Raw genomic sequence first — 26807 nt, 5'->3', positions numbered from 1 at the left:
CCCGTTGATTTTGTTTTTATTCCCCGCCTCCCCATGCTGGCACTTGGCTTTATTAACCTTGGTTGTGGTTACAGTAACTAACATTTATCATGTGGTTTAAGTGTTGGCAGTATTCTAAATTCTTTACATAGATTACCTCATTTAATCCTCACAATAATCTGCAACGGGATAACAGTCTTACTATCCTGGTATTAGAGGAAAGAGCCGGGACTGGGTTGCCTAAGGTCTCCCCAGGTAGGATTTGAACTCAGGGAGCCTGCCCCAGAACCCATGCTTTATACTGGTGTATTTTGTTCTTCGAATTTCAGTTCCACTTTGAAGCCAGATCTGCTCCCTTAGGAATATTCCTGCCTTAAAAAAATAATAATTTCTTTCTTTCACACCACATCTTAATTAAGAAATGCGATTACTCGGTGCATGGTGTCCACTTAGGAATTTAAGATGCTGTGTGTGTGGCTAGAGGCCATTCTGCTCTGAAGGGGTGTAATCTGAACCATTCAGATTGGTCGTCTGTAATGGTCGTCTCCTGTCCTGGCCGCAACTGCACCTGCTGAATCTTGTGCTTGGGTTTTATAGGAGGTGACTGTGCAACGCTGATGAAGAACATGGGGCCTCTCCCTGTCGATATGGCCAGGATGTACTTTGCGGAGACAGTCTTGGCCTTGGAGTACCTACATAATTATGGGATTGTACACAGGGATCTGAAACCAGACAAGTATGTACATGAGGAGAGGTTTTTTTTTTCCACACAATACACAGAATTGTCTTATGTGTCTAAAAATGTTTTATTAATGGAGCTTTGCACATTTTGAAATTCTCCCATTGTGTCCCCAAAGAAGTTACTTTGGCAATACACAGTGATAGTTTTTACATAGTACTTTAAAGTCTCTGGTGCTTATAAGGAATGAAATAATAGCTTATAAGGAATGAAAGAAATACCATTATGAAGCCAGGGTCAGTTAAGTTTTTTTAAGTTGTTATTATGTTTATTTTTGAGTAGCTTCATAGAATGGTACTAGTTGTTTTCTGGATAGTTTCTGCCTTTGGTATTATACTTGGATAGCCCTTCCCTACTCTAAGATGATACACTTGATATTATATTCTCTCTCACTATTTAATTTTCAATCTATGTGAGGTTCATTTTTACTGTCTAATTTGAGATAGAGAGAGACTCTTTTCCCCTCAAATGAATAAGTTATTCGTCTTTACAGCATTTATTAAATGTTTTATGCTTTCTCCACTAATTTCAGACACATCCAAAAATATTGCACGTTAATATGTAAAGATTCTAAGCGTGCTTAAAATTTTATGATAAAATTCACTCATGCTCATTCCAGAAAATTTTGAAGTACAGAAAAATGTATGAAAAAATTGGTTGACAACATTACCAAACAAAGACAACTATTACAATTTTGGAATATTTCCTTCCAATAGCTATTTTTTCCTCTTTTCTCATGTCCTCTGTTCCTTTAATTTTTTAATTAATTAAAATTTTGATTTTTCCACTTACAATGAAATTTTTAAAAATTTAGATTCGCAAAAGTGTCGAATTGAATTCTTTGCATTACATAAGAAATTTACATTTTGTGCTTAATGAGTAGAAATTTAAATTTGAGCCATAAGTTGAAATCTTAAACAACAGTACCCTTTTCTGTCCAAGTGCTTTCTCTTATGTCTCACTTAAATCACAGATGGATTGCTTGTCTTAGTTTCTTATGTATGCAGTGGGATTATTGGTAACCCTTTTCTATTTTATTATTCTGAAAATAGAAAGATATCAGAGTCCCATACTTGAATTTTTCTAAGACTTTAAACCTGAAAGTGATACTGTATGTGGCTACCCCTACAAAGATCAACTTAAGCCTGGTGTCTGGCCCTCCCTTGTGAATTATACTCATGACCCAGATACATGTATGTAATATGTTCCTGTGACTTTGTCTCTTCCCAGGCTGGGTTTTATATTAAGATTGATACCTCAGGGCACCTGGATGGCTCAGTCAGTTAAGCCTCTGACTCTTGATTTTGGCCCAGGTCATGGTCTCAGGGTCATGAGGTCTCAAGCCCCACGTTGGGCTCCATGTTGGGGTGTGGAGCCCGCTAAAGATCCTCTCTCCTGTCTCTCTGCCCCTCCCTCTCACTAAAAATCAGTAAATAAATAAAAAAGCTTGATTTCTCTCTACTAAACACTCTCAATACAAATTGACGGGGGAAGGAGAAAGCTTAAGAAAAGAGAAGAATTTCAAAACAAGTGTTATAATGTGTGTCCTTCTGCTTCATAGTTTGTTGGTCACCTCCATGGGGCACATAAAGCTGACAGATTTTGGATTATCCAAGGTGGGACTAATGAGCATGACTACCAATCTTTATGAGGGTCACATCGAGAAGGATGCCCGCGAGTTCCTGGACAAACAGGTAAGCTATGGCCGCTGCTCAGTTCTAAAGAAAGAAAGTACGATACTGCGAGTGACATTCAGAATCTACTTGTGCAGGCCAGCTCCGCATTAGGCCTGGGCATTTAGATGTCTGTATGAGCCTTACGTTTAATAAAGTGCAAATTGCTTCCATTTTTCTCCCTGGGCCTCTTTGAACTGTCCGTTCCTCCACATTCCTCCCCCAGCATTATGGTCTATTAGCAAGACGAACGATGTAATTGCACACAAGTGAGAATGTGAGAGAGACAAATGGAAAACTGTTTTTGTAAGGAATTCAGGAGTCTCAGTAGAGTACTCATGAAACTCATGATGCATTGTACAATCACGGGTGCTAAAATCCGAGCCATGGCCCATTTCCCTTTAAGCATGCCTCATTACCATGTGCCCACAATCTGTTCATTGTAAAGTTACTTAAGGTAAACACATCTTAACTGTCATGCTTTTATGAAGTAGCCAGGATGTGGATATATTTTGGGCCTATCAGTGCTAAAACCATCCGTGGTGGTGACAGATTAAAAATGCATCATCATATAGACTTTCAGGGTTAAAAATGTTTTTAATACCATGAGATACGTAAAACTACCAAATAGGGTCAAACCCTCAATTTGAAATCACTCATTCCACATACCATAACATTAGAGGAGCTTAAACTTCCCTTTCGTGATATTTAAATATCTCCTTACTGATTTGTAACTGCCCTTCCTCCGTTCTTTGTCCGTGCAGGTGTGCTCTGGGCAAAATAATTGCCATTCACCCATCTTGCTCATTTTAATTCATGTCTAATATCCCAATCATTCTAATATCGCAATCATCTTTTAGGTCTGCGGCACACCTGAATACATTGCACCAGAAGTGATTCTGAGGCAGGGCTACGGGAAGCCAGTGGACTGGTGGGCCATGGGGATTATCCTCTATGAATTTCTGGTTGGATGCGTGCCATTCTTCGGGGATACTCCAGAAGAGCTATTTGGACAAGTCATCAGTGGTAAATATCATCAGGAGTTATCTTCGAGCGGCTATTGGGAAACCGCTATTTCATGCAATTCTGTGGAGCTTTGCCGTTTTAGCTACTAAAATGTTAACCTTTATCAAACGGTTTAGCCAACAAATTAAAAGAACTCACTCATCATAGCGCATAACTGACTTTCACAAATCTCAGGAGATCAATTTGTGCTGAAAATTGATCTGAGGAAGTGTCGGCAACATGGAATTTGGAAATGGACTGGCAGTGTAACCAGTTTTTATGGTGTGCTTTCCTGCAAAAGAAATTCACGTGGGATTTGCAAATCATGTCATTGCCGTCCAGCCTTCCTTTCCATAATAGGAAGGTTGCACCGAGGAAGAAAAGGTTAATGTGGGTAACATTTACATAAACGGGGGGGGGGGGAGAAATGGCTAATGGCACAATGAAGAAATTAACAAAAATGTAATAAACCCTAAAACAAATGTCTACCAAATAACAAATAATGAGAACGGGAAGGAAGCAAATTTAATCCACAGATTGTTAATGATTTCATTGGTGTTTGTTATGGTGTAATGTTATTTCTGTAACAGCTGTTCATCTTTCATTTAAAATTCAATAACCTTTAGATCTTCACCTGCATGCTGACCCTCACTATTGTTATGCGGCTTGTGGCAAAACTAAATGATCATTACATAGGCTCTTTTACTACCCTACCTGCTGTTTTGATAAATTTCCCGGAAGCATAGATCAAAAAGGCCTCTCCACCCCAAAGTTTATCAGCCATCATCGACAACCCCCATCACCCACTCTGACACCTTCTGGATTGGGCTACAGGGTCGAACAGTGGCAAGAGAGGGAGGGTTCATGTTGACAGGGGAGTCCCTTAATCATAGCATTATTCTCTATCATTAACTTTGCAAGCCAGGCCTATTTGTAAACTTTAACAGAGTAGATTTGTGAGTTGCCTGCAGTGTATGACCCTTTTTCTACAATATCTGAGCTGTTTATGGATTTATAACTAGGCTGTTTTCTGATATACCAAGGCCTGAATGGCAAGAAGAATCAACTGTTTAATTAACACAAGCAGCAAATGCTGGCTTTGTTCTCGATGCCTTACGGCTCAGATGCATATTCATGTTTTATTTTCCAAATCAGATTTAAACTGCAGCAGAGGAAGCTGGAAGCAGGCACACACAGAAATAACTCACGTTTTTATTGCATTTCCATACACACAAGCACGCACACCTTATCTTCAGGCAAACTCCAGTGGAATGTGGAACATATTCTAATATTTATGACAGATTTTAAATACTTCCATTACTACTATGATTACTTTGGATTTTTTTGTTTTCAAGCTTGGCATTTTGGCCTTCCGTTTGTCTCTAGAGGTAGTTATTTTTGCAAAATTAATTTGCATTTCTCGAAGCTGAAAAACTCTAAGGCTGGGGCCAAATTCTCATTTGAGGAAAGTAGGAGAGAAAAATCTTACTCTCTTGATTCCCTGGAAGGGCGACCATCTATAACACAGGTGTTAAGAGTGTCCACCACATTAAGTCATCATGATAACTAGAAGGATGAATTTGTTTTAAGTCTGCCAAAAAGAAAAAAAAATACAAAGAATCAAAAAAGCAAACAGAAGATACTGCTTATTGAAATATTTTCTCCCTGCCTTGCTGAAAGCAATGCTGCTGGTTCATGTCTCATGAAGCAATGCTTCTCAAACTTGACTGGGCCCAGGAATCAACTGGCAATCCTGTTAAAATGCAGATTCTGATTCAGTCTGGGATGGAGCCTAAAAATTCTGTTTCTCTAACAAACTCCCAGGCGACGTCCTGGCTGTTGGAACCTGGACTGTCATTTGAGCAATAAAGTTGTAAACTACGTGTCTCTTTTCTAGATGAGATCAACTGGCCAGAAAAGGATGAGGCACCACCACCCGATGCCCAGGATCTGATTACCTTGCTTCTTAGACAGAATCCACTGGAGAGACTGGGAACAGGTTAGAGCACATGTCTTAATTTTGCTAAATATGCAACAAAAATAATTCCTTTGTGGAGCATTCAGAGGTTTTTGTTTGTGTTTTCTATTTTTTGCGTAACAAATATCTGTTGGTTGATGTGATGTAGGACGTGACTACAACACATCATAACAATGATATTTTGGATTTTTTTTTCTGATTCAGAGCAGTATGTCCAGTATTATTTTTTTGTGAAGCAAAAGTTTTTCTTTCCTTGTTTCAATAAATAAAATTTGTCTGGAAGGAAACCTCCAAGGGCACCACGTAGCTCTTCTATCCTGAAAAGCATGCATCTTAAAGAAGTTAGAGGATTTGACATGTGGAGCTTTTTTTGTTTGGATTTTTTAAAACTGTGTACTCCCAGAAAGATTTAACCTAGCCCGTTGCTATCTATAGGCTTTGAAATGGATTATCGGCACTTGAACTAATTAATTACTAGAAATGAGTGTCTGGAGTTGAACTATGCTGTCTCATCATGGTGCTCCAGCACTATTGCCCAAGAAAGAGGATTAAAACCATTGGCGTTCAAGATTAAGGAGATAAGATTTGTCTCTTGCTGATTATTTTTTTCCTCCGACTGTTCTACTTATAGTGTTTGTTTCTGCTCCTCCTTTTCCTTCTCTTCCTTGTATCCCGAATGAACAGAAATCCCAATATAGAGTCCCAGCCAGCCCCAGCGTGTGAATTTATCTAGATGGAACTATTAAATATAAACACAATACACACACACACACACACACACACACACTGCAGGTAGTATCCATGACTTTCACCAGTGAAAATTGTTGACTTGATGGGTCATTTACTCTGAGCTGTTTTATTCTACCTCATTGTGATAGAAATATCAGAAAATACTGAACAAATCATTCTCTCCCTCAGTTTTGCCAAGACAAAAATAATTTGCAACAGCTCCAAATACGGGTTACTCTTCCATGTTTGCCCACAGTGTCCCCCAGTTGGGGGGCTCCGTTCTTGCTTAAGTGTGCTGTGCTACTAGAGTTTATGATGATGCATTGAAGCCCATTGGCCAAATTCTTCTCCTGTAAATAAAGTTTTACTCCAACACGGCAGTGTCATTCATACGCATTGTCTGTAGTTGCCTTCACGGGTCAGAGGCAGAGAGTCGAGTCATCAAACTGCATGGCCCACAAAGCCTAAAGTATTTACTCTTTGGCTTTGTACAGAAAAATCTCATTGACTGCATTAAGTGAATCAAAGAAGATTGAAACTCTGGGCTCACTTGGAAACACTTTTTTGAGTTGAGCCTTTTATGGGGGTACTGTGGGCCTCTCTGCCTTTTGCAGTGGATAAGTGGGCCTTCGACTAAGAGAGGCAATATAAATGGAAATGAAGGGTACAAACTCCAGTCCGATGGTCTGAGTTTAAATTTCTGCTGTGTGATGGTGGGCAGGATACGTGCCTTTCTGTGCCTCGTTTTCTCACCCGTTAAATGGAGCTTAGAGAACTACCGCCTCACAGGATTTTCATGAGAATAAAAGGTCATCCACTCTGGCTTTTAGGACTCGGTATGACACTGCTGCCTCTGGTACTGTCATTTTATCATCCCGCCTGCGTAATCTCAGACTTGACCCTGTGGACGTCCGGGAGACAGAAATGGTGATGGTGCCCCTACCTTTGAGCTACCCAAACTCTTTGAACAGAATACTTGATGTTTCTTCCCACCCTATTTGGTATTCCTGTTGTCTGAAGTGACTAGCAAAGTCGTTACCCCCTGCCCTCTGGAACCTGCAGTCACATTTGCTTTCTGGCTCCAGAGATACGAGTAGCTATCAAAGAATTGGTGCCAGGGCTCTGGATGGGGCTGAGTTTTGAGGAGTGATTTTTACCCACTTGAGCCAAATTCAAAGAAACAGTGGCATTTTCAGATTGTCCTGCAATAGCCAAATCTCAATTTCTGTGTCCTACTCAACTGTCCCGGAGAAGTGTTGTCCTGAGGTGTGACCAAAGATAACAATAGAATTGGCACATCCCTTCCCAAGAGCCTGCTTCTCTTTGCCATTCTTGGGTCATTTTGGAGAGTTTTCCCAGAGTTTTGTCTGTTTCCTTGCTGTAAGAAGACTTGGAATCTTGATTGGGCTTGATTTCAGCCAAACAGGACTATGATGATGGTCAGCATGGCCATGTTGATATATGTTTTATATGCTGTGAGTTACCTCTCTGCATTTTTCTCCCTGACTGCCACTTGCATTCTTTTCAGGGTTTGACAATTTGAGACGCAAGTCCCCTAGCAGACACTCAAAAGAGACATTTAAACGACCCTGCCCTAGCTCTTAGGGTTGTCAGAAAGCACTTGCCAAAGGGGCAGGTCCAACGTGACAGATCCCAGTAGGGCTCGGAGAAGGAGGCTGAGATCCCGCAGGCCTGCCATGCTGCTTCCAATGACAGCATTTTGGATTTAATGTATATTTAGCGGGCAAAATAATGCACCGTGAAAATGTGCGAATTCACATTTGCCTGAGAGAGTAGAGAGGCTGAGAAAAGGAGTGTGAAGAACATAATGGATGTTTAAGAAACCTCCATGAAAGGGAGAAACTCAAGGGAGAACATTAGTGTGAAGCATAACTTACAGTGTGGAAACTTGTCCTACTTGGACTCGACTTTTGAGGTTGTGAAGCTTGAGTGGCAGCCCGGTTTCTCGGACCCATAGCTGCTCAGATGTGACTGACTCCCACCTGTGCACCAGCTGCGAAGTCTGGAGTGGTTTCTTCATGAGCTGGGTCACCGTTTCCTAATCTAGGAAAATGGACATGTTATACCCTCGCAGGATGATTGTGAGGATTGAATGCAGATGTGTTCACAGAGCTACCAAGTACGTGAACATAGTGCATCATGGGAGCTGCAGCCATGACCAGTTCCCCTTCCTTCCCTGACTGGTGAATTCTCGCAGTGAGCGCTGTCACTTGCATGAGTTCCTGGGCTTGGTCATTTGTTTCAGGCTCATGATGCCATCATCCACATTGTACCAACAGTTTAGCCCAGAGGTCATCTCTCCCCCTGCGTCCTTTTAATTCTCTTGTTCCCCATGTCTGCAGAAGTGCTTGAGGAACAAGCACTCACCTGTGGTGAGGGGACCTCTTCCCAAGGGGTCACAAAGGCCAAAGGGTGAGAAAGGTGAGCTAGGCCACCAGTAGGCTGTGACTCTGTGGGGAAGGACCCATCTGTCGTCATCCACAGAAGATGGAGTGAATGTTCTCACAGACTTGGGTTCCAAGGAGTGGCACTTCCGATTCAGTCTGGAAGTGCCCGGTGAGCCCTTGGATCTAGAGAACAGTGCTTCTCTGAGTGAAGCTGAGCGACCTCAGAGTATCAGATGTCACCTGTGTGTCCCCATGAGCAGCAGCTGAAGTGAGAGTCACTGCAGTGTAGCATGTGGTACGCCACTCACTAGGGCTTGACACTTGACATCAGTGTTGGAGGCACAGTGAGGGAGTAAGATAGATATTTAAGATCTTTTAGCATCTCTGAGATAAGAACACTGGGAAAGAGTGTGTCTGGCAGCTTTGTGTAGGGGCGTTGGCATTATGACCTGAGGATGGACCTGGCTGGTTTTAAACAGACCTCAGCTCAGCCTCTCCAAATTTTATTAATGGGTGATCATGGTCCAATATGCTTGATTGCTTATCCTTAGTCTCCCCATCCAAATATGGAGTTGACGTAATGCCTACTTTGTGGGGTTAGTTTCAGTGATTTAACTAAAGGAGACTAGATGCCTCTAGCATGTAGTGCAATTCTTGTCCAAGGCAGCCTTCCTATCGGTGCTGCCTCTGTTAGGGTCAACATCAGACTTTACTCTTGTGCCGTAAACATGGTTAGTGCTGGGAGAGGATCCTGGATAAAGATTCTTTTTTTTTTTATTTTATTTTAATTTTTATTTATTTATGATAGTCACAGAGAGAGAGAGAGAGAGAGGCGCAGAGACATAGGCAGAGGGAGAAGCAGGCTCCATGCACCGGGAGCCCGATGTGGGATTCGATCCTGGGTCTCCAGGATCGCGCCCTGGGCCAAAGGCAGGCACCAAACCGCTGCGCCACCCAGGGATTCCCTGGATAAAGATTCTAATCAAATGCTTAGTAAAGAAGAATCTCAGGGCGCCAGGTGGCTCAGTCAGTTGAGCATCTGCCTTCAGCTTAGGTCATGATCCTGGGGTCCTGGAATCAAGCCCCACATTGGACTCCCTGCTCCTTGGGGAGTCTGCTTCTCCCTCTCCCTCTTCCTCTCTCTCTCTCTCTCAAATAAATAAATCTTTAAAAAAAGAAGAATCTCTTCTTCCTTTCTTGGGTGATTTTCCCACTTTGCTCTTTTCTTTCCATTGTTCTCGAAACACTAGTTTGTCCTGGCTGGGTTTGGGGCTCTGACCTGTACCCTGTGCTAGAACAATCTGATGGGGACAGAGCCACATCTCTGAACCACGCAGGCCCCACCCCAACATCCAGGCCCATCTCTCCTTCAGTTTGCATTTCTCATCCTATTTTTTTGTACCGTACCGAGGACAGGGTGGGAAGCATGACAGCTGTATGAAAGAGGCATTTACGTCACACCTACAGGGCATCTCCTGGCAGAGAGGTGATTAGAGCTTGTGTTAGTCTTGTGAAAAACCTCACTTCCTGGCGTTTTTTTCAGGATAGATTCTTCTTTGTCTCCCTCCTTAACACTGTGTGTGTGTGTGTGTGTGTTTGTGTGTGTGTGGCAGGGCAGGGGCTTGATTTTCATACTAGGATGGTATAACATGTGTACCTTCTCTTTACTGGGTAATAGTGTGATATTTTGGTGGGACCTGCCCATCCAAATACTTCTTTAAAATCATGAACTGAATTAAAAACATTTTATTCAATTGCATAGTCATGCTGACTTGGCCAAAAAAAAAAAAAAAAAAGAAGCCCTAAAACTTAAAAATTGTGACTGATTTCCATCACCTGCCCAACAGATTTGTCAGGTTCTTACTCAAGAATCAGTAATCCACAGAATCAAAGTCCTACCTATGGTAACGAGCAATCCAATAAAATTAAATGGAAACTATTATATACTATTTAGGGGAAATTCATCTTTATTAACCTTGCCTCCAGAGGAAATATTGCTGTGAACACGTTTTTGCACCTTGTTGGAATTTCTTTGGTTTTGTAATGAGTAAGACTGCTTTGGGCCAACGTACGTCCACGTCCCCAGGTTCAGTATAATGTGATTTTAAGTGGCCGCATCATTAACCTTTGAAAAACGGAGGAAGTCATGGAAAAATTAACAAAGAAGAACTGTGCCATAGCAACTGCTGTTAGCAAAATCAGATCCTCTGCTGATAAATTATGAGGGGAAAGTTTTTTGTGTGGGGGTGTTGGTTGCAGAATGAAAAAGTAAGATTTTTTATGATTCTTTCATTTATTTCTCTATTGATAGGTTTGATAAGGGGGGGCAGGAGTTGTTCTTAAAAGCTTTACTTGGAGGGTAGTTTAACATTTTCACCCCTGTCCTTTCTCTCCCTCCCCACCCCAAGGTGGTGCCTATGAAGTCAAACAGCATCGATTCTTCCGTTCTTTAGACTGGAACAGTTTGCTGAGACAGAAGGCAGAATTTATTCCCCAACTGGAATCCGAGGACGACACAAGTTATTTTGATAGTACGTGAATCGTCTGACACAAAACATTGTTTGACCTTTACTTTGTAGGAAATTATCTCCACTTGTGATAGAACCTTCCAGGCTTGAGCCTATGAGTTCTTAGACATAAGGCTGCTTCGGTATAGAAACTCCTAATTAATACATCTAAACCCAAAGCTGAAATTCTGAGTAATGGGAACCGTTGCCAAACCTTTCTCTGCAGCTCGGTCGGAGAAGTATCATCACATGGAGACGGAGGAAGAAGATGACACAAATGATGAAGACTTTAATGTGGAAATAAGGCAGTTTTCCTCCTGTTCACACCGCTTTTCAAAAGTAAGTGAAATGTGACAGAAGCATGAGGGTCTCTCCAGGGAATGTCCCTCGAGCCAGATAGTCAACGTCCCTAAACAGCTGGACAAGATCATAAAAAACACCTGCAGTGTTTTGGGGATTGGGGTCTCCTGTACGTAAAATTCCTTTTAGTTTAGGAAAAGTGACCCCACCATCTTGATAATCCAGAGCCCCTACCTACTTTTTTCACTCTCTACAGATGAATATCTTTTTTCTTGGAGGCTTAATGCTCATAGTGCCGTCTTTGGAAAACACGACCGTCCTAACTATGCCGACCTCACCCTGCAGGACCAAGCCTAGTTCGTTGCCAGGCTGTAGGGGAGTCCCCTGTTTCCCTGATCCTTTAACGGAGAATGTTGAGCTTGAGTCCCTATGTGTACAGCCCTCCTCCTAGTATCACACAGAACCCGAAGGAGCCGTATGGGTCCTTAACATCAGCTAGGACCCTCAGAGAGAGTTGATGTGGAATGAGAAAGTCTTGTGCCCAATAATAGAAAATGGAAGTTACTTGAAAGAGGCCAGTGAAAGTCAGGCTACAATTTTGGAAATGGGAGAAGATAATAAAATCAATGTCTGAGAAGGATGCTTTTTCCCGATAGTGGTAAGATTTAAAAAAAAAAAAAAAAAAAAGCCGAGAAACCTGACAGTCCTGAGACAGGGCAGGGCCCTAGGAAAATGGAAAAGAACCTAGAGGGCCCCTCACCTCCCTTTTGCTATTTTCAGTAGCTGTGCATTTCCTGTTGCCATGGCGTTTCGCGTGATGATTGTTCAGCATTTCCCTAACGTGGACTTTGTGGGGTGTTCTGTACCTTTCTCTGCGTGATACTACCTAGAGAGCCTCCACACATGGGCCGGCACTGCCCTCACTGCGTAAAGGAAGGCCATGGCGAGCTCAGGGCTCCCCGGAAGGGCTGCCCACCGGCCTGTCCTGAGCCAGGGCTGACGCTTTGGCCACGCTGGCTACAGCCTTTGCCCCGTGCCTTTGGCCTGTGCTCTGGCCCATCCCTGCTGGACCTTGAACCCTCTTTCCTTCCCACTGTCTCTTCTGTCCATCAGCCACACTGGCCTTGACCGCAGTAGGCTCTGGGCCACCTAACGGCCTCTCCCACGAGAGCAGCAGGTGACTGCAGTGCACAGTTGGGAGTGCTTCCTGCACTGGGCTCTCAGCTCCCAATTTTTCTTTCCGTCATCCCTGTGGGACCACAGAGATCTCAGGTCGGCCCGAGCCCTGATCCCCTTCAGAAACGCCGGTCCCGTCACAGAAGCTGCCTGCATGTGTATGTGATTTATGAGCCAAACACATACCTCTGACTCAGAACCAAATATGCTCTGCCTCCCTGCCCCCCCCCCACACACACACACATCTTGAAACAGGTAATTTATTCCTCTCTTCCCACTCAATTCCAATTCACTTTTCTCCTTCCCACTCCTGCCTGGTGGCCATTAGATCTTTTTCTCTGTGGTTTTCTTTTTCTGATAGACTTTCATGGTTAAAAAGTCATCTAAGATGTGCATTGATCCCCGGGCCTTGAAACTCCAAAGCGTCTGTGGACATTGTAGATGCAGAGTCCATAACGAGGCAAGAGGGTGATGAATTCAGAGCTTCCCACTCCAAGAAGAAAAAAATAATAGATATGGGGACCACTCATCTCAGGACTTGAATAGGCAGCATTGGAAAGTACCCTCTGCACACACGGTCCCAGTGGAGACCTTAGTCATGCTCTCAGGGCTTCTCTTCCAAGGTTTGGGGGGTTTTCTAACAAACTCCTTCAAGAAAGTACTAATAAACACCCAACGCTTCGCCTCGCAGGTTTTCAGCAGCATAGACCGAATTACTCAGAATCCCGGAGAAGAGAAGGAAGACCCTGGAGACAAAACCAAAAGCACAGTGTTGCCATCCACAGAAACCTTCAGCTGGAGTTCGGAATATTCTGAAATGTATGTGAAATGCCGTTAAGCAGGGTTCATAAGCAGCAGCTGCTAGAGCAGTGGTTCTTCAGCCCGAGTGAGCATCGGAATCTCCTGGAAGCCCTGTAAGAACACAGGTCCTGGGCCGATTCTAGAGTGTGTGATCCACTAGGCCTGGGATGGAGGCCGCGAGTAGGTCTTTGTAGTCTGTTGCAATTGCGTACCTCCACTGCCAGTCTGGGGACCGCGTCATAAGAACCACTGCGCTAGCTAGACCTGCGTTGGTTAGGCTTATCTGAGTTCCATTTTTACTCCTTTTCTTCCAAAAGTCTCCTTGAACACAGTTTCCTGGGATGTATGTATACATGACTTTGTTTTGTTTTTAATTAAGGCAACAGTTATCCACATCCAACTCTTCAGACACTGAAAGCAACAGACATAAACTCAGTTCTGGCCCACTTCCCAAACTGGCTATCTCAACAGAGGCAGAAAAAGATGAAGCGGCTCCCTGCCCCAGAGACCTCCCTGAGGAGCCAGAAAAGCCAGCCCTGCCTCCTGCAGAGAGCACTCAGGAGGAGCCCGAGGTCACCACTCCCGCCAGCACCATCAGCAGCTCCACCCTATCAGGTGAGCGCGTGGGCCTGGCGCCTGCTCCCCCCCCCCAGGCCCCGTGGAGAAGGGATTGCTAGTGTTCTGAACCTCGGGCCGCCCTTACTAGGCCGCAGCGATGGCTCTCGTGTGCTGCTGTACTCCCTCCACGGCCCCACGTCTAGGACGTGAGGCATCATCAGATGTCTCAGACCCCCCCTGACCACGTGGCCATACAGCAAACCCTCCTGGCTTCAGGTTGACCCCAGAGCCAGCCCGCACTCTGCACAGCGTGGTTTCAGGCGGGATCCTCTGACGGCGGACAAAACACACTGAACACTGGGTTGTGTTCTCAGCAGAGTTGTGTCTACGTCAGAGATTAGGAGCGAGGAACTGTATCAGTGACATGCTCAAAATTACTCTCACAAATGGCTTAAATCCCCATAGGGTAACAATATAAAGCCAGCTTTCCTTCTGGTGTTGAAGTGGGTGGTGGTTTCTTTAAAGGAGTCCGTTTGTTATGGGGCCATGTTGTGCCAGATAACTTAGGTGTCCACGGTAGACCCTGTGCAGCAGATGCTTATTCTGGGAGATTCCCGGATGCTTTCCACGTGTCTCAGGCTGAGAGAGGAGGAGGGAGTGAGAAAGACCAACATGATTCGAGTTGGCATTGAACGTCCATGTGAAATGTCTCCACTACAGACCCAAGTCATCCTCTCAGTCTCTGGGTGACTGGAGGAGAGAAACTCCTGAGACGCCGTTCACTGTTGGTGAGGCAGTCAAGGGGCATTGGGCTTTTCCTGGAGAGCACTTTACAGTGTCACTTTTGTGTGAAGGAACCTTCCTGACAGCAGTCACAGTATCTCCACAGGATCTCAAGAGGCTTTAATGTTACATTAGATGATCAAACTTGCATTTTTCCCTCAGACCAAGCCAAGTGTGCTTAAAATATTACTTGGTCTATAATATTTTTTTTGCATAGCATATCCTTCCACAGAGCAGTGTGCACTTATGCCTTTTTTTTTAAAACAAATAAAACATGGATATGGCTTAGGCTTGCTATGATAAATGTTTTCATTAAGCTATATTCACTATGCTATATTGATAACCATGAATGATTCCAAGAATTTTTATGAACTTTTTTTTTTATCTAACTGAATATTCATAGCATAACTCTCTTTAAAAATCCTTCAAAGAAAACACATTTTACTGACTAGGTTTATTTCAGCCTTACTGAAAAGTTTGCTTGCTTCTGTGGAGCTCTACATGTGCTTCTAGGTTTTCATGGGGACAGATAATGTGGGGTTTTTCTTCTTTCTCTCTCTTCCCTTCAGTTCTTTTTTTTTTTTTTTAAGATTTTATTTATTTATTCATGAGAGATAGAGAGAGGCAGAGGGAGAAAGACTCCCTGTGGAGAGCCCGATGCTGGACTCGATCCCAGGACCCTGGGATCACAACCTGAGTCAAAGGCAGATGCTCAACCCCTGAGCCACTCAGGCGTCCCTCTTCCCCTCAGTTCTTTTACCATGTAGGATAATTCCCCTTATCCTTACCTTTTTATAAAGCCACGAGAATAGCAACTTAGTGTAGACACAACCTAGTCGTCTAAGATCCTTAATTGTTTTTACTTCATCTTGGCAATGAAGTCCAATGGAAGTGTATCAGTATTTTATATTTCCGGATACTAGTTTATATTTAGTTTATATATTAGTTTATATTTCTGGTTACTAGATCTGTGTTTCTTAGTTTATTATCATGCTCTGAAGAGAGTATACTCACCTCCATTTAAAAGTTTTTCTTAATATGGTGGATGGCTTAGTCTCGGTGCCCTGGTCCCCATCATCAGTGTCAAAGGGAAAGGGAGGGAAATGGTATCTAAGCAGTTGATTGATTACTTTCATAATTAAAAAAAAAAAAACCCTACTTAGGTCCTGCCATGCATTTTGATTAATTGATTGAAACCACCTTTCTGTCTCCCCCATATACACACTAAAAATAATCAAAGGCCTTGGGGGCTGTACAGAATAGAGAGATGAGCCAATCCGCTCCAGGCCAAGGGTAATTAGGAAATCTGAAAACCGTGACTGTAGTAAAATTAAATTTGTTGATTTTTATATTGCTCCACCATCAAAAAGAAAGAACCCTTGACATTTACAGAACATTAAGGTGACATTATCCACCACTGGCAGAGCAGAAATGCACATGCTTCTATCCGGCGCTGTGAAGCCAGGTGGCGGAGGCCAGAGGGAGGGATGAGAGAAGAGAACACCATACACTCACACGCGGGCATTTAGGGAAGGAACAGCTCTGTACCTGTTTCTCTTCCTTCGTGACCACGTTGCATCTGAACCTGTGAAGCCTGACGTGTAGGGCTCGCATAAACCCATTATTCATTGTGAAGAAATTCAGCTTTCCCTTTTGTCCTTGTCAAAAGGACACAGCAGCCTCCCAAGTGCCACCTTCCCCTAGCGAGGACCCCACCTAGTGGGTGGGTGCCCCGCCTTGCACACCAAGGCCAAACTTGAGCAGGGCAGCTGAGGACTATATTCAGCAGCAGAACAGAAATGTGAATTAAGTCTTAGCCAACCTGACGCTTTCCTAGGAAAGAGCCTTGTGGTCTTTAAGATGCGCGGGCCGGCCTTTCCCAGGATCGTCTGTAATGATAGCAAATTCTCTGCATAGATGGCACAGCTGAAGGTGATGATCATGCCTTGATGGTTTTTAAAGCACAGGGGGCTTGTAGCACAGCATTTACTTAGAAATAAAAATGAGATAAGCATTGCTTTTTCTGGATGGACAAAGATAAACTATCAGTGATTTAAAGAAAGGAAGGAAGAAAACTGATCGTCTGCGAAAGAAAGAGTGGGAAAAATCAAAGGAGTGACTGTTCACCCTTTCTCTGAGGGACTCCACATGTTCCTTCTGCTCAGAAACTTTCTTGATTCCTGGCCTGCACCGTCACCCAGACAGACATCAGTGATTTTCCATTTTTGCCACCTCCTACATGGTTATGTTCTCTTGTGATCCTCTCCTGAGGCTCCTAATTATTTAACTAAAAACAACCAAACAATAACAACAACAAAAAGAACAGGTCCACTTTCTATTAAGGGTTAATAAATTTAAAAATAATAAAGAAGGCACGGCTGGCTTCTTGAGGGAGAAGGCCCTCAGCTCTGGTCCAGTAACTTCAGGGCAGATAGCGAATGACACGCTGTCTGGGGTGAAAGCCCAGGAAGGAGAGAGTGAGCCGGAGTCATGGAGTGGGTGACGTGCTGTGCCGTCCTGTGAGGTCTGCAAGGAGCGCAGAGTGTGGGGGGCGCACGGCGTGGGCAGTCACAGGTGACACTGCAGGTGCCCTTCTGTAGTGAACGCCAGAGCCAAGGCGTGTCCTAGGAAGATGGTAGGAGGTAACACAGGCAGGAAGTCTACGCGAAGAAAGGAGGTGATGTCCCCTTAACCCCAGCAGCATGCTCCGCACAATTCACAGCATTGCCAAGGACGATCACCGATACCACAGGGTACTCGTGACACGTAGTGGGCCATCATGCTGTTTATAGGTGGTGCCCGGTTCACAACATGACCTACCGTGGGTTGGAAGTGGTGGGGGGCCAGGGGACAGTGCAGGGCGGGAGAGGAGTTGTCACTGCGAGGGTTGCAAAATAGAGATTCTGGAAAGGAATGAGACTCCTAGTGAAGGGGAGTCCCGGGCTGAGGATCAGCAGACGCGTGTGCAGGTTGAGTGACACCTGAGTGGACTCCTCTTTCACCTCCTCGTCCACGTCGCCTTTCTCTAACCGGTCATGTGTTTGTGACATTTGCCTGAAACCACGTGGGCTTGCGAGCCACAGGGGAGGACGGTTCCCAGTGGCTTTTTCCTCCCCTCTCTCTTCCCCTCCCTCCCATCCTATCTCAGATTTCCCTCAACCGTGTTTATCCCTTCTTCTTTGCGCAGTTGGCAGTTTTTCAGAGCACTTGGATCAGATAAATGGACGAAGCGAGTGTGTGGACAGTACAGATAATTCCTCAAAGCCATCCAGTGAACCCGCTTCTCACATGGCCCGGCAGCGATTAGAAAGCACAGAAAAAAAGAAAATCTCGGGGAAAGTCACAAAGTCCCTTTCTGCCAGTGCCCTGTCCCTCATGATCCCAGGAGGTAGAGAGACGTCTACTCGCATGAACTTGTGTGATTTGTGCATGTGTTCCCCACCACCACCCCTTCCCCAGTTTGGACTGCTGATGGAGATGCAAGATTGCTAGAAGCAGGGGCAGGGGGCCCGACCCAGCTCCCCCTGGAGCTTCTCCCTGCGGGAGCTCCCGAGCTCCCAGACGGCATGTGTTGTTGCCCATTTCCTCTTTCTGCGTCAGGAATGAGACAGGCTTCCTTCCCACGAAGCCTTATTTCTTTTATTTGCTTTCTTTCCTTTTCTGCACCCCCCTCCCCAGGTTAAGTGGTAAATCTACCTCCCCTGAATAATTTTTCTTCCCGAGACTGTGCATCATTTGTATATTTTAGCAAGCTGTGTATGGCATCTGTGTTGGAAAGCCGAGTATCGTTTTTCCTCATCTAATTAATGAGGAAGTAGACATGGAGGACGTAAGTGTTTCATTTCTGGGGATGCAGAGTCCCAGACAGCACTGAAATTACACATTTTCCCAGCCCTGTCTGTTGAACTATGCTTCCTCCTACTGGTAGTCAAATCTTTTCCTTCCCTGTGTTGGAAGAGTGAGCTTTAATTGTGGTTTTGTGGGATTGCACTATTTTTCAAAACTGAGTTTTGCCTCCATAAGTTTACAGCCATTTCCCTGGAAAAGATGAAATACACAGCCTTGTGTTTGTGACTTAATCCTCAAATGGCAGCAAGAGAGTGGAAATGGCAACTGAATTATATTGCAGATGGCTTGCATTTAGAAGAACACAGACCATGTATAAAGGGAATTGTGTTTTCGAAATTTCCTGTTTGTGCAGAGAGAGATTTGATAGAAACAAATGCTCATTTGGGGTTACTGCTCAGTCTACCCCACTCTTTTCTGGAGACATCCTATTTAGCACCATAAAACAAACACCTGTCTCCCTAGTGACCATGTATAACTCAAAGGCAGTGGCCCCAGAGCAGCTGCAGTTAGGAAGGTAAGTCCACTTATCAAACCTGAGAGAAAGGCCATATCTTGGTCAAGTAGAGCGATGGTTCAGTTTGGGGCAGTGAAGGAAACCATCATGAGAGAAAGGATCAGGGGCTTTGCTTTCCAGAACTTTTGATGTGTGTGTGTCCACTCTGTCCCATTCCTGCTTGCATGGTTTGAAGTTCCCTGCCTATCACCCAGCCTTTTGACCTTTAGATAAAGGGTAGCCAGCAAAAGAGTACCAGGATGCCACATGCAGTCACAAAGTGAAGGAGCATGGCTTGTGACACACTCACTTTGTTCTGTTTGGACAGACCTAAGGATTGGAAGAAAGGATAGTGCGGGTACTTTCCGCCTGCTGTGGCCGCAGTGTCCTCACTGCACCTGCTGAGTCTTAGCAGCCTGGCTCTGACTGAGCTCGCCTTTAAACCTCAGCGTCTTTTATAGATTATTCTCCTTGTCAAACGCACACACGATTTCACGTGAGCAGTTAAGATCTGTTTGGATTCACATAGATGGAACAGTGATAGCGACAATAAATTAGAAGTGTGTGTGCTTGTAACACAGGAGAAACAGAGTAGAATTGGTATTGTGGAGTGTGAACTGAGTTTTTCTTAAAATTTCTCTAGCGCACCTGTTATCTCAGGATGGTTGTTAGAATCGTGGATACTATATGGAGACAATCAGTGGGAATCATAGTAGTGAGGAGTGGTTCTTCCATAAAGAAATTGGCGTTTTAGTGCTTCTTGACGAAAATCACTTAATGAGTACCAGGTCAATAATACTGTGAAAAGCACCTCGTGCACTGATAAATTGCTCTCCTGACCATGTGTGTTTGAGAAAGACCATGTTAAAGGTGTTTAGGGCAAGATTTGGAGCCTGAGGACCTCTCCCTATAGCCCACACAGTCTTCTGTGTGTAAAGGCATGCTTGAAGTGTGTGCGTCTATGGTTTGTTTCTTTAAAATAAAACGTACTAAGAACTATCCCAGCCAGGTAGGAGCTAGGTTTCGTGTGTGTTTTAATTAGTGTAGAGAATTAAGAAATGATAACTTCAGAGAATTAATTGAAAAATTAGTTAAAATAAAGCCGCTTTTGAAGCTTTCTTAAGAGCCTCTCTTTGGAAAGCCATGCTAGTTAGCAATACGGATGTTTTCTGGTTATTTCTTTATTAGAAATGAATGGATTTGTCTTGCAGCCAAGCTCCCCGTCACAGCAGGGCTAGCATGGTGTGGGCTGGCTGCGTGGATATTTGCGTGATCAGGACTGGCTTTGATGCCTGGCTTCTGTGTTGCAGATATGTTTGCCGTTTCTCCGCTGGGAAGTCCAATGTCCCCCCATTCCCTGTCCTCGGACCCTTCTTCCTCACGAGATTCCTCTCCCAGCCGGGATTCTTCAGCAGCGTCTGCCAGTCCACACCAGCCCATCGTGATCCACAGTTCAGGGAAGAACTATGGTTTCACCATCCGGGCCATCCGGGTGTACGTGGGAGACAGCGACATCTATACGGTGCACCATATTGTTTGGGTAAGACCAGCAGCCTCTCATCCTTGGGGGTTTTCACTCCCACCCATCCTGGAGAATGAATAAGTGGGCTGAGTCATATTGACGAACACTTTTTCTGTTAAGCTGGCATGTGGGACCTGTTTCAGGCTCTTTCCCTTTATGTAGTGGCATTGAACTTGGCCAAAACTAGTCATGTCTCATAATTCTGCCCACTTTTCATGTCCACTCTGCATACCAAGATGGTGGAAATCGTTACAGATAGTCCTACTGCCACCTTTCTTTTTTCTTTTTCTTTTTTTTCCTTTTGTTTGGTAATTTTTTAACTTTTTTATTGAAGTTCAATTTGCCAACATATACCATAACACCCCGTGCTCATCCCGCCAAGTTCCCCCCTCAGTGCCCATCACCCAGTCACCCCAACCCCCCGCCCACCTCCCTTTCCACTACCCCTTGTTCGTTTCCCAGAGCTAGGTGTGTCTCATGTTTTGTCACCCTCACTGATATTTTCACTCATTTTCTCTCCTTTCCCTTTGTTCCCTTTCACTAATTTTTATATTCCCCAAATGAATGAGACCATATAATATTTGTCCTTCTCTGATTAATTTATTTCACTCAGCATAATACCCTCCAGTTCCATCCACGTCGAAGCAAATGGTGGGTATTTGTCATTTCTAATGGCTGAGGAATATTCCATTGTTGTTTGGTCATTTTTATCCTGTCCTTTCATTAAAAAAAAAAAACTGCCTTCTCCATTCACCTGAAATTTTGTGAGGAATGGTCCTATTTTAGGATGATGACAGAAAAGGAATAATAACCATGGCTTCTGATTTCCCCCGAGGAGCTGAGGATCGTTTGCTGGTTACTCACAACATTGTCCCAGAAGAAAGAGTAGATGTTAGGGTTGCCCTTTGTTGGCTTACAAATGTACACTCTCTTCTTGGACTTTAGAACGTAGAAGAAGGGAGTCCAGCATGCCAGGCAGGACTGAAGGCTGGGGACCTGATCACGCACATCAATGGAGAACCGGTGCATGGACTTGTCCACACGGAAGTCATAGAACTCTTGCTGAAGGTATTATCTTTTTACATCCGTTCCGTACCGATGAACCAGGTCATCAGTAAGAACTGGTCCCAAGCATTCCCTCCCTGAGTTCTTCTGGTCTTCTCTACAGTATACGCACACAGACTCAGTGTAACCATGGAGAAAGTAGTCGGTAGTCTCAGGTCTACTATTAAGGAGGAGAGAATATGAATTCGCTGGGTTTTATATCATGACAACCATGTTCTCCTCTCCACACATTCCCTTCCTAAGTTAACTTCTTATCCCAAATCACAGATAAAAGAAGAGTTCTCTTCATTTTATGAACCTCCCATAGTAAAATCTATTTGGAAATCACTTGCCCTACAGGTGATGTTCTTCAGGAGCACAAAGTTTAATTCTAGTGTGGTGGAGGATGAAGTGATATTAAACTGTGGGGTCAGAGGTGAAGGTTTGGTCTGAGAGTTGGCTTTCTTTTGAAAGACAGAATTGTGAGTACAGGGGCGCCGGGGTGGCTCAGTCAGGTAAGCGTCCGATTCTTGGTTTTGGCTCAGGTCATGATCTCCGGGTCATGAGATGGACTCTGTTCAGGGGGGGGCATCTGCTTGAGACTCTCTCTGTCTCTCTCTCACTACTGCCCTTGCTCACTTGCTCACTTTCTCTCTCAAATAATCTTTTAAAAAAATTGTGAAAATATACACATATACTGTAAATGACAGAAATAGGTACTGATGGAGGATGGGGTTCTAGCAATCATTAGGCCTTTCCCCCCACATACACAAATGAATTTGAACGTAAATCATTTTCTATTTTGAATGTAAGCTGAATAAAGCCTGTGGAGTTAAGACCACAAGAAGCATGAACGTGAGTGGAGAGAGAAAATCTACACTGATCCTCTCAATTCTATTGAGTTACTTGCTGTGTCACCTGCTGACTGTAAAATATAAAGTTATAGCTTCCAAATACCGATCCTGTAAAAACAGGGATGAAGTTGTGTTTGGTGTTAAGTTTGTTCAGAAAAAAGAAGTCTGTGATCAGAATTACGGTCTCTCATTAGAGGATCATTTGACAAAAATCAACAGATCTATGGATGACCTCTTGCTTTTTGAGCACCAAAGGGGCTGTAAGGGACTTCTCTACAGAGAGGTGTGAGCCATAGCCTCAAACAATGAGAGACAGAACAAAAGTACATATGTGCCATTTAAAGGGTGTCCATTTAGACCGTTTGCAGAACACTTGCTCGGAGTCCGGTGCCGTGGTAGATGTTGGTAACACAGGAATTAAGGTATAGTCCTTGCCCTTGAGAAGTATGGGAGATGGAGGAGACAGATGGAAGCAGATAAAGTATAATGTAATTAGGCAGGGCTGTAGCAGAGGGAGGAATGTCATACTTTTGGAGAGAATATTCTATGAGTGGGGAGGGACACTACAGAGAAATTTCATTGAATTGCAACATAAAAAGAAAATTAGAAATGTAGAAGGCACTACAAAGAAGTGGGTGTGCTAAGCCTTCCAAAAATAAGTACAGTTTAATGACTTTTCTCCTTTTTGGCCATCCCCCCAGCTAATATGAATGCATTCGTCAAAAGACTAAGGGTCTGGCCTCGGTTCGGAGAGTAGCAGTAGCGTGCATATTCACAGGTCCATTGTGAAGTAGCAGATTGTAGGAAAGTTATTGCCATTGATTAGTTCACATTATTAACCAAATTTTGGTCTTGGGCTCAAAACTGAAGTCTGAGGGGCAGGGGCATGAGTTTGCTGTCACTCATACCTGCAGGCTGTCCCCCTAACGCTAGCCAACTTTCTCACAAGCGCACGTATCGATCATTGGAGGGAGAGGACTCCGTATTGAGAGAGCATTGCAGCGCCCTAGGCCGTGTTGGAAATCAGCTGACAGGCATGCTGAACACGGAGCAAATCTGACGGAGCCCCGCGGGGGGGATGGCAACCATTAGAGCTTTCCACATCACCCCAGCACTTACCCAAGGCCTCGGATATAGATGGGTGCACGGTAGCTGTGGAATTGAGGTGAACCATGGGGTCCTCCTTTGCCTGCTCTCCAAAAGTTACCGTGGGAGGAGCCAAATACCACACTACTACTTTTGTCACATCTAGACTCCTGTCTCGATACACGTGCCATTCCATTCGCCATTCAGCATTAAATGGCTGGCGTCAGTCTGTGCTTTGCAGTGTGGCTCCTGAACAGAAACAGATGACACGTGGGCAAGACCTGAGTTTTTGAGTTCCGTTCACCATCTCTCCCTGATACTATTCTCTGTCCACCTGGTATGCAACACCTCGCTCACAGGAAGTATCCAAGAAATGGGACGCCCCAGCAGGCTTGCTGACTCGGAGGTCCTTTGGCTGTGAAAGCCCAAATGACTTGGGGCTCTGTAAGACAAAATTCTAGAGGGGATATAAAGACTCATGAGTCTGGCCAGCAGCTCCTCTCACAGTGCCTACTGCTGTGGTCCAGGGCTGCCTGTGGCTCACTTGCAGGTCGACCCTTTGTGGGAAAGAGCCCCCCCACCCCGAAATTGTTTTGTGTTGTCCCCCTCCTGTCCACATATCCACTATACAAACCTTCCCCCTGCAGAGGTGTTATTTCTAAAGTGCTCCTCGCTCTTGTCTAGGAGCTCAGCCTTTGTTTCAGATAGTAAGTCTGTGTTTTACAGGTGAGGTTCTCTTAAGAAAAGGTGACCTCTTCTTAAAAGAAGGTCAAAGGGATTGTAAATGGTGACATAACTTGGCTTTCTACCTCCTTTATGGCGGCACTGTGTTACAGGCCGCACAGCTCCAGCCACAGCCTGTCTTCACATCATTTCGTGTATCTGCTCGTAAAATCAGAAGGAAAAATACTAAACTGAAACATATCTTCAGAAAATAGGCGTCTGTGTATTTTGCTGAGGCATTCGATGATTTTCATAATTTATTTTATATCGAGAGCATTCTGGATTTTTGAAACTTCCTTCTGTGAAATTTGAATACAGCTTTCTCCTGACAGTCTCTGGCAAAGTCGTTCGGCAGAACCAAGTCCCATTTGTAATGTTCTGCCTCCGTCTGTGCGGGGCACCTTCTTTCCAGGATGGAGTCAGGGAGCCTGTGAGGTTGCGCAAACGCAAACACGCCGTGTTGGAGGGCCTTGGCACCTTTCGAGGCCGTGGCATGCTTTGTCACAGAGCCAAGCAGAGGATCCTGCCTCTGGTTCATAAAGGAAGCGCTGGAGGGGAGCAACCAATGTCATGAAACAAAAAGGATACAAGGGACTTAATTATCTTCCCAGTGAACTGTGTAATCACGCAGCTTTCTTCCAAATTTGAACAGTGATTCTTGGACAAAGTGTAAAGTGAGTGGTATCCACACTGGGCTTCCTCACGCCATCACTCGTGGAGCATCAGGGTAGCAGCTCTGTTTTGGAATTCTTGGATGCCGTTTACTTGATGCTTTACACTTGCCAACTACTTGCCACGAAATGCCATGGCACCCTTAGGAGAAGGTGGAGGCTGCTGTGTGTCTGTTGAGAAATGCATGTGTGGCGTTCATTTATCATTTGGAATCTGAACGTAAGAAGCATTGTCCACCTGTAATGTCCTTGCATTCGGTCTCCTTTGCCCTCACACCTTCAATGAACCTGCTGTGGAAGCACTTACGTCCACCGGGAAGCTTGTCCAAAGTCAGTTCACAGCATAGGCCCATGGAGTGAAACCATCACGTGGTTCTGGGGTTCACTTCCCACCCACCCCCCCCCCGGCCATGAATTCCATGCAGGGTGCTCCTTCCCCTTTGCCTCACGTCTCTCCTGCCACGAGGAGACAGTCACCTCCTTTCGGCTCTCAAGTTGCTTCCTGAAAGGACTTCGTGAAAGCGATGACCTCCTCCTCCACCCGCCGCAGCGTTGGGTGAAGCCCATAGGGACCCACACGACAGCGCGCCCAGCTTCACCTCCCCAATACGGGAAACTCTCGGCTCGACCAGGTTGCTCTTCCGGGACAGCCTTAGTTTAAGCGCCCGGTGCCCTAAAACTTCCTGGGCCCCTGCTGCACAACTTGCCCTCCTGTGAACTCTGAGCAGCTTCGCGGTACTAAAGGCAAGCCGTCAGATAGCATCGCCATCGCCGTCCTCACGGACTCTGAGCCTTGTGGCGGGCCTCGAGGAGTCGTACGGCCCAGGACACCGAAGACGAGGCGCCGAGAGGGTGTCCCTAGATGAAGGCCTAGAATGCCCTCGCCCCGTGAGGTCGGTGCCGTAAATAACCGTGTGTCCCCACTTTCCAGATGAAGAGATGAAAGCAGGACAAAGTTAGCAAAGCAGCCCGAGGTTGTCCGCCAGGAAGGAGCAGAGCTGCCGCCCACGTGCGTGTGAGCGGCGTCGGGCCCTGGGGCTCCTCTCCGTGCCCTCTCCGCCGGCCGGCCGTGCAGCTCGGTGCCAGTCCGCGGTCCAAGTGTCCCACATAGGAGCAGCCCGCCTGTGCGGCCCAGACTCCAAAGGAGGCAGCTTTGTGCTAGGCTCCACGCGGAGGGGAGCGGGGGGAGGGTTGCAGGCCCGGGGGGCTGGTGGAGAGGGGCCAACGCCAGGGCGTGTGGGGCGGCTCTGCAGCCCCAAGGGGGTGTACGCAGACGGGAGGGCAAGACGGCCCAAAGCACCTGGGGAACGTGAGTGGCTCGGGTGGCAGGGGCCTGGGCTTGCACGTGGGACGGAGCGTGCGAGGAAGCTGGGACTGGCTGCTGGAGGGTGTGAATCAGGCCGACCCGGGCCTGCGGGGCGTGCGCCCCTCCCCGCGTGCGTTATGCACAGAGAGGCGTGTAGGCAGCGTCCACGTCCATGAGACATCGCCGGCCCCCCTCTACGGGACCCGGAGCCACGCTGAGAGGGAGAGGCCGGGTAGCTTGCTGTTGTGTTCAGGTCAGCCAGCTTACAGGGATTTCCCTCCCACCGTGCGCAATTACACAAATAGTTGATAGGAAAAGTGAACAAATTGAACACTTAACCATCTGCTGGCCCCATTTTTTTTTTTTAAGTAAGTACAGAATTTCTCTTAGAAGACTTCACTGGTTCTTCAGAAGAGCGGATTGAGGATAAACTGAGCCCATAAGAGGCACCGCAGAGCTCAAGCCAGCCCCCCGGGTAGCCGTGGATCCGCCAGGCGGCAGGCTTCCTACCTACCCGGTTGTTGATGAAGTTATTTGTCCATTCATTTACCATTTTAATTATCATCCATGCTCCCAGGGAAGTGTTTGCACTCTGGGTCTTCTAGGTCTGTAGTTCTTCCTCA

General features: G+C 45.4%; 1 protein-coding gene across 1 annotated transcript in view; it reads left to right on the top strand.

Annotated features, from left to right (window-relative positions):
* MAST4 (microtubule associated serine/threonine kinase family member 4) overlaps positions 1-26807 on the top strand; it is a 533198-nt gene that overhangs the window by 497463 nt on the left and 8928 nt on the right. Inside the window, 10 exon segments of the mRNA XM_055330979.1 lie at positions 577-715; positions 2280-2412; positions 3252-3417; positions 5294-5395; positions 10920-11042; positions 11245-11357; positions 13186-13313; positions 13675-13910; positions 20289-20518; positions 21446-21568. Coding sequence (XP_055186954.1) covers positions 577-715; positions 2280-2412; positions 3252-3417; positions 5294-5395; positions 10920-11042; positions 11245-11357; positions 13186-13313; positions 13675-13910; positions 20289-20518; positions 21446-21568 — 1493 coding nt within the window.

This window comes from Nyctereutes procyonoides, unplaced genomic scaffold (assembly GCF_905146905.1).
Source record: "Nyctereutes procyonoides isolate TBG_1078 unplaced genomic scaffold, NYPRO_anot_genome, whole genome shotgun sequence".
Taxonomy (NCBI): domain Eukaryota; kingdom Metazoa; phylum Chordata; class Mammalia; order Carnivora; family Canidae; genus Nyctereutes; species Nyctereutes procyonoides.
This window is presented reverse-complemented; position numbering and strand designations above follow the sequence as displayed.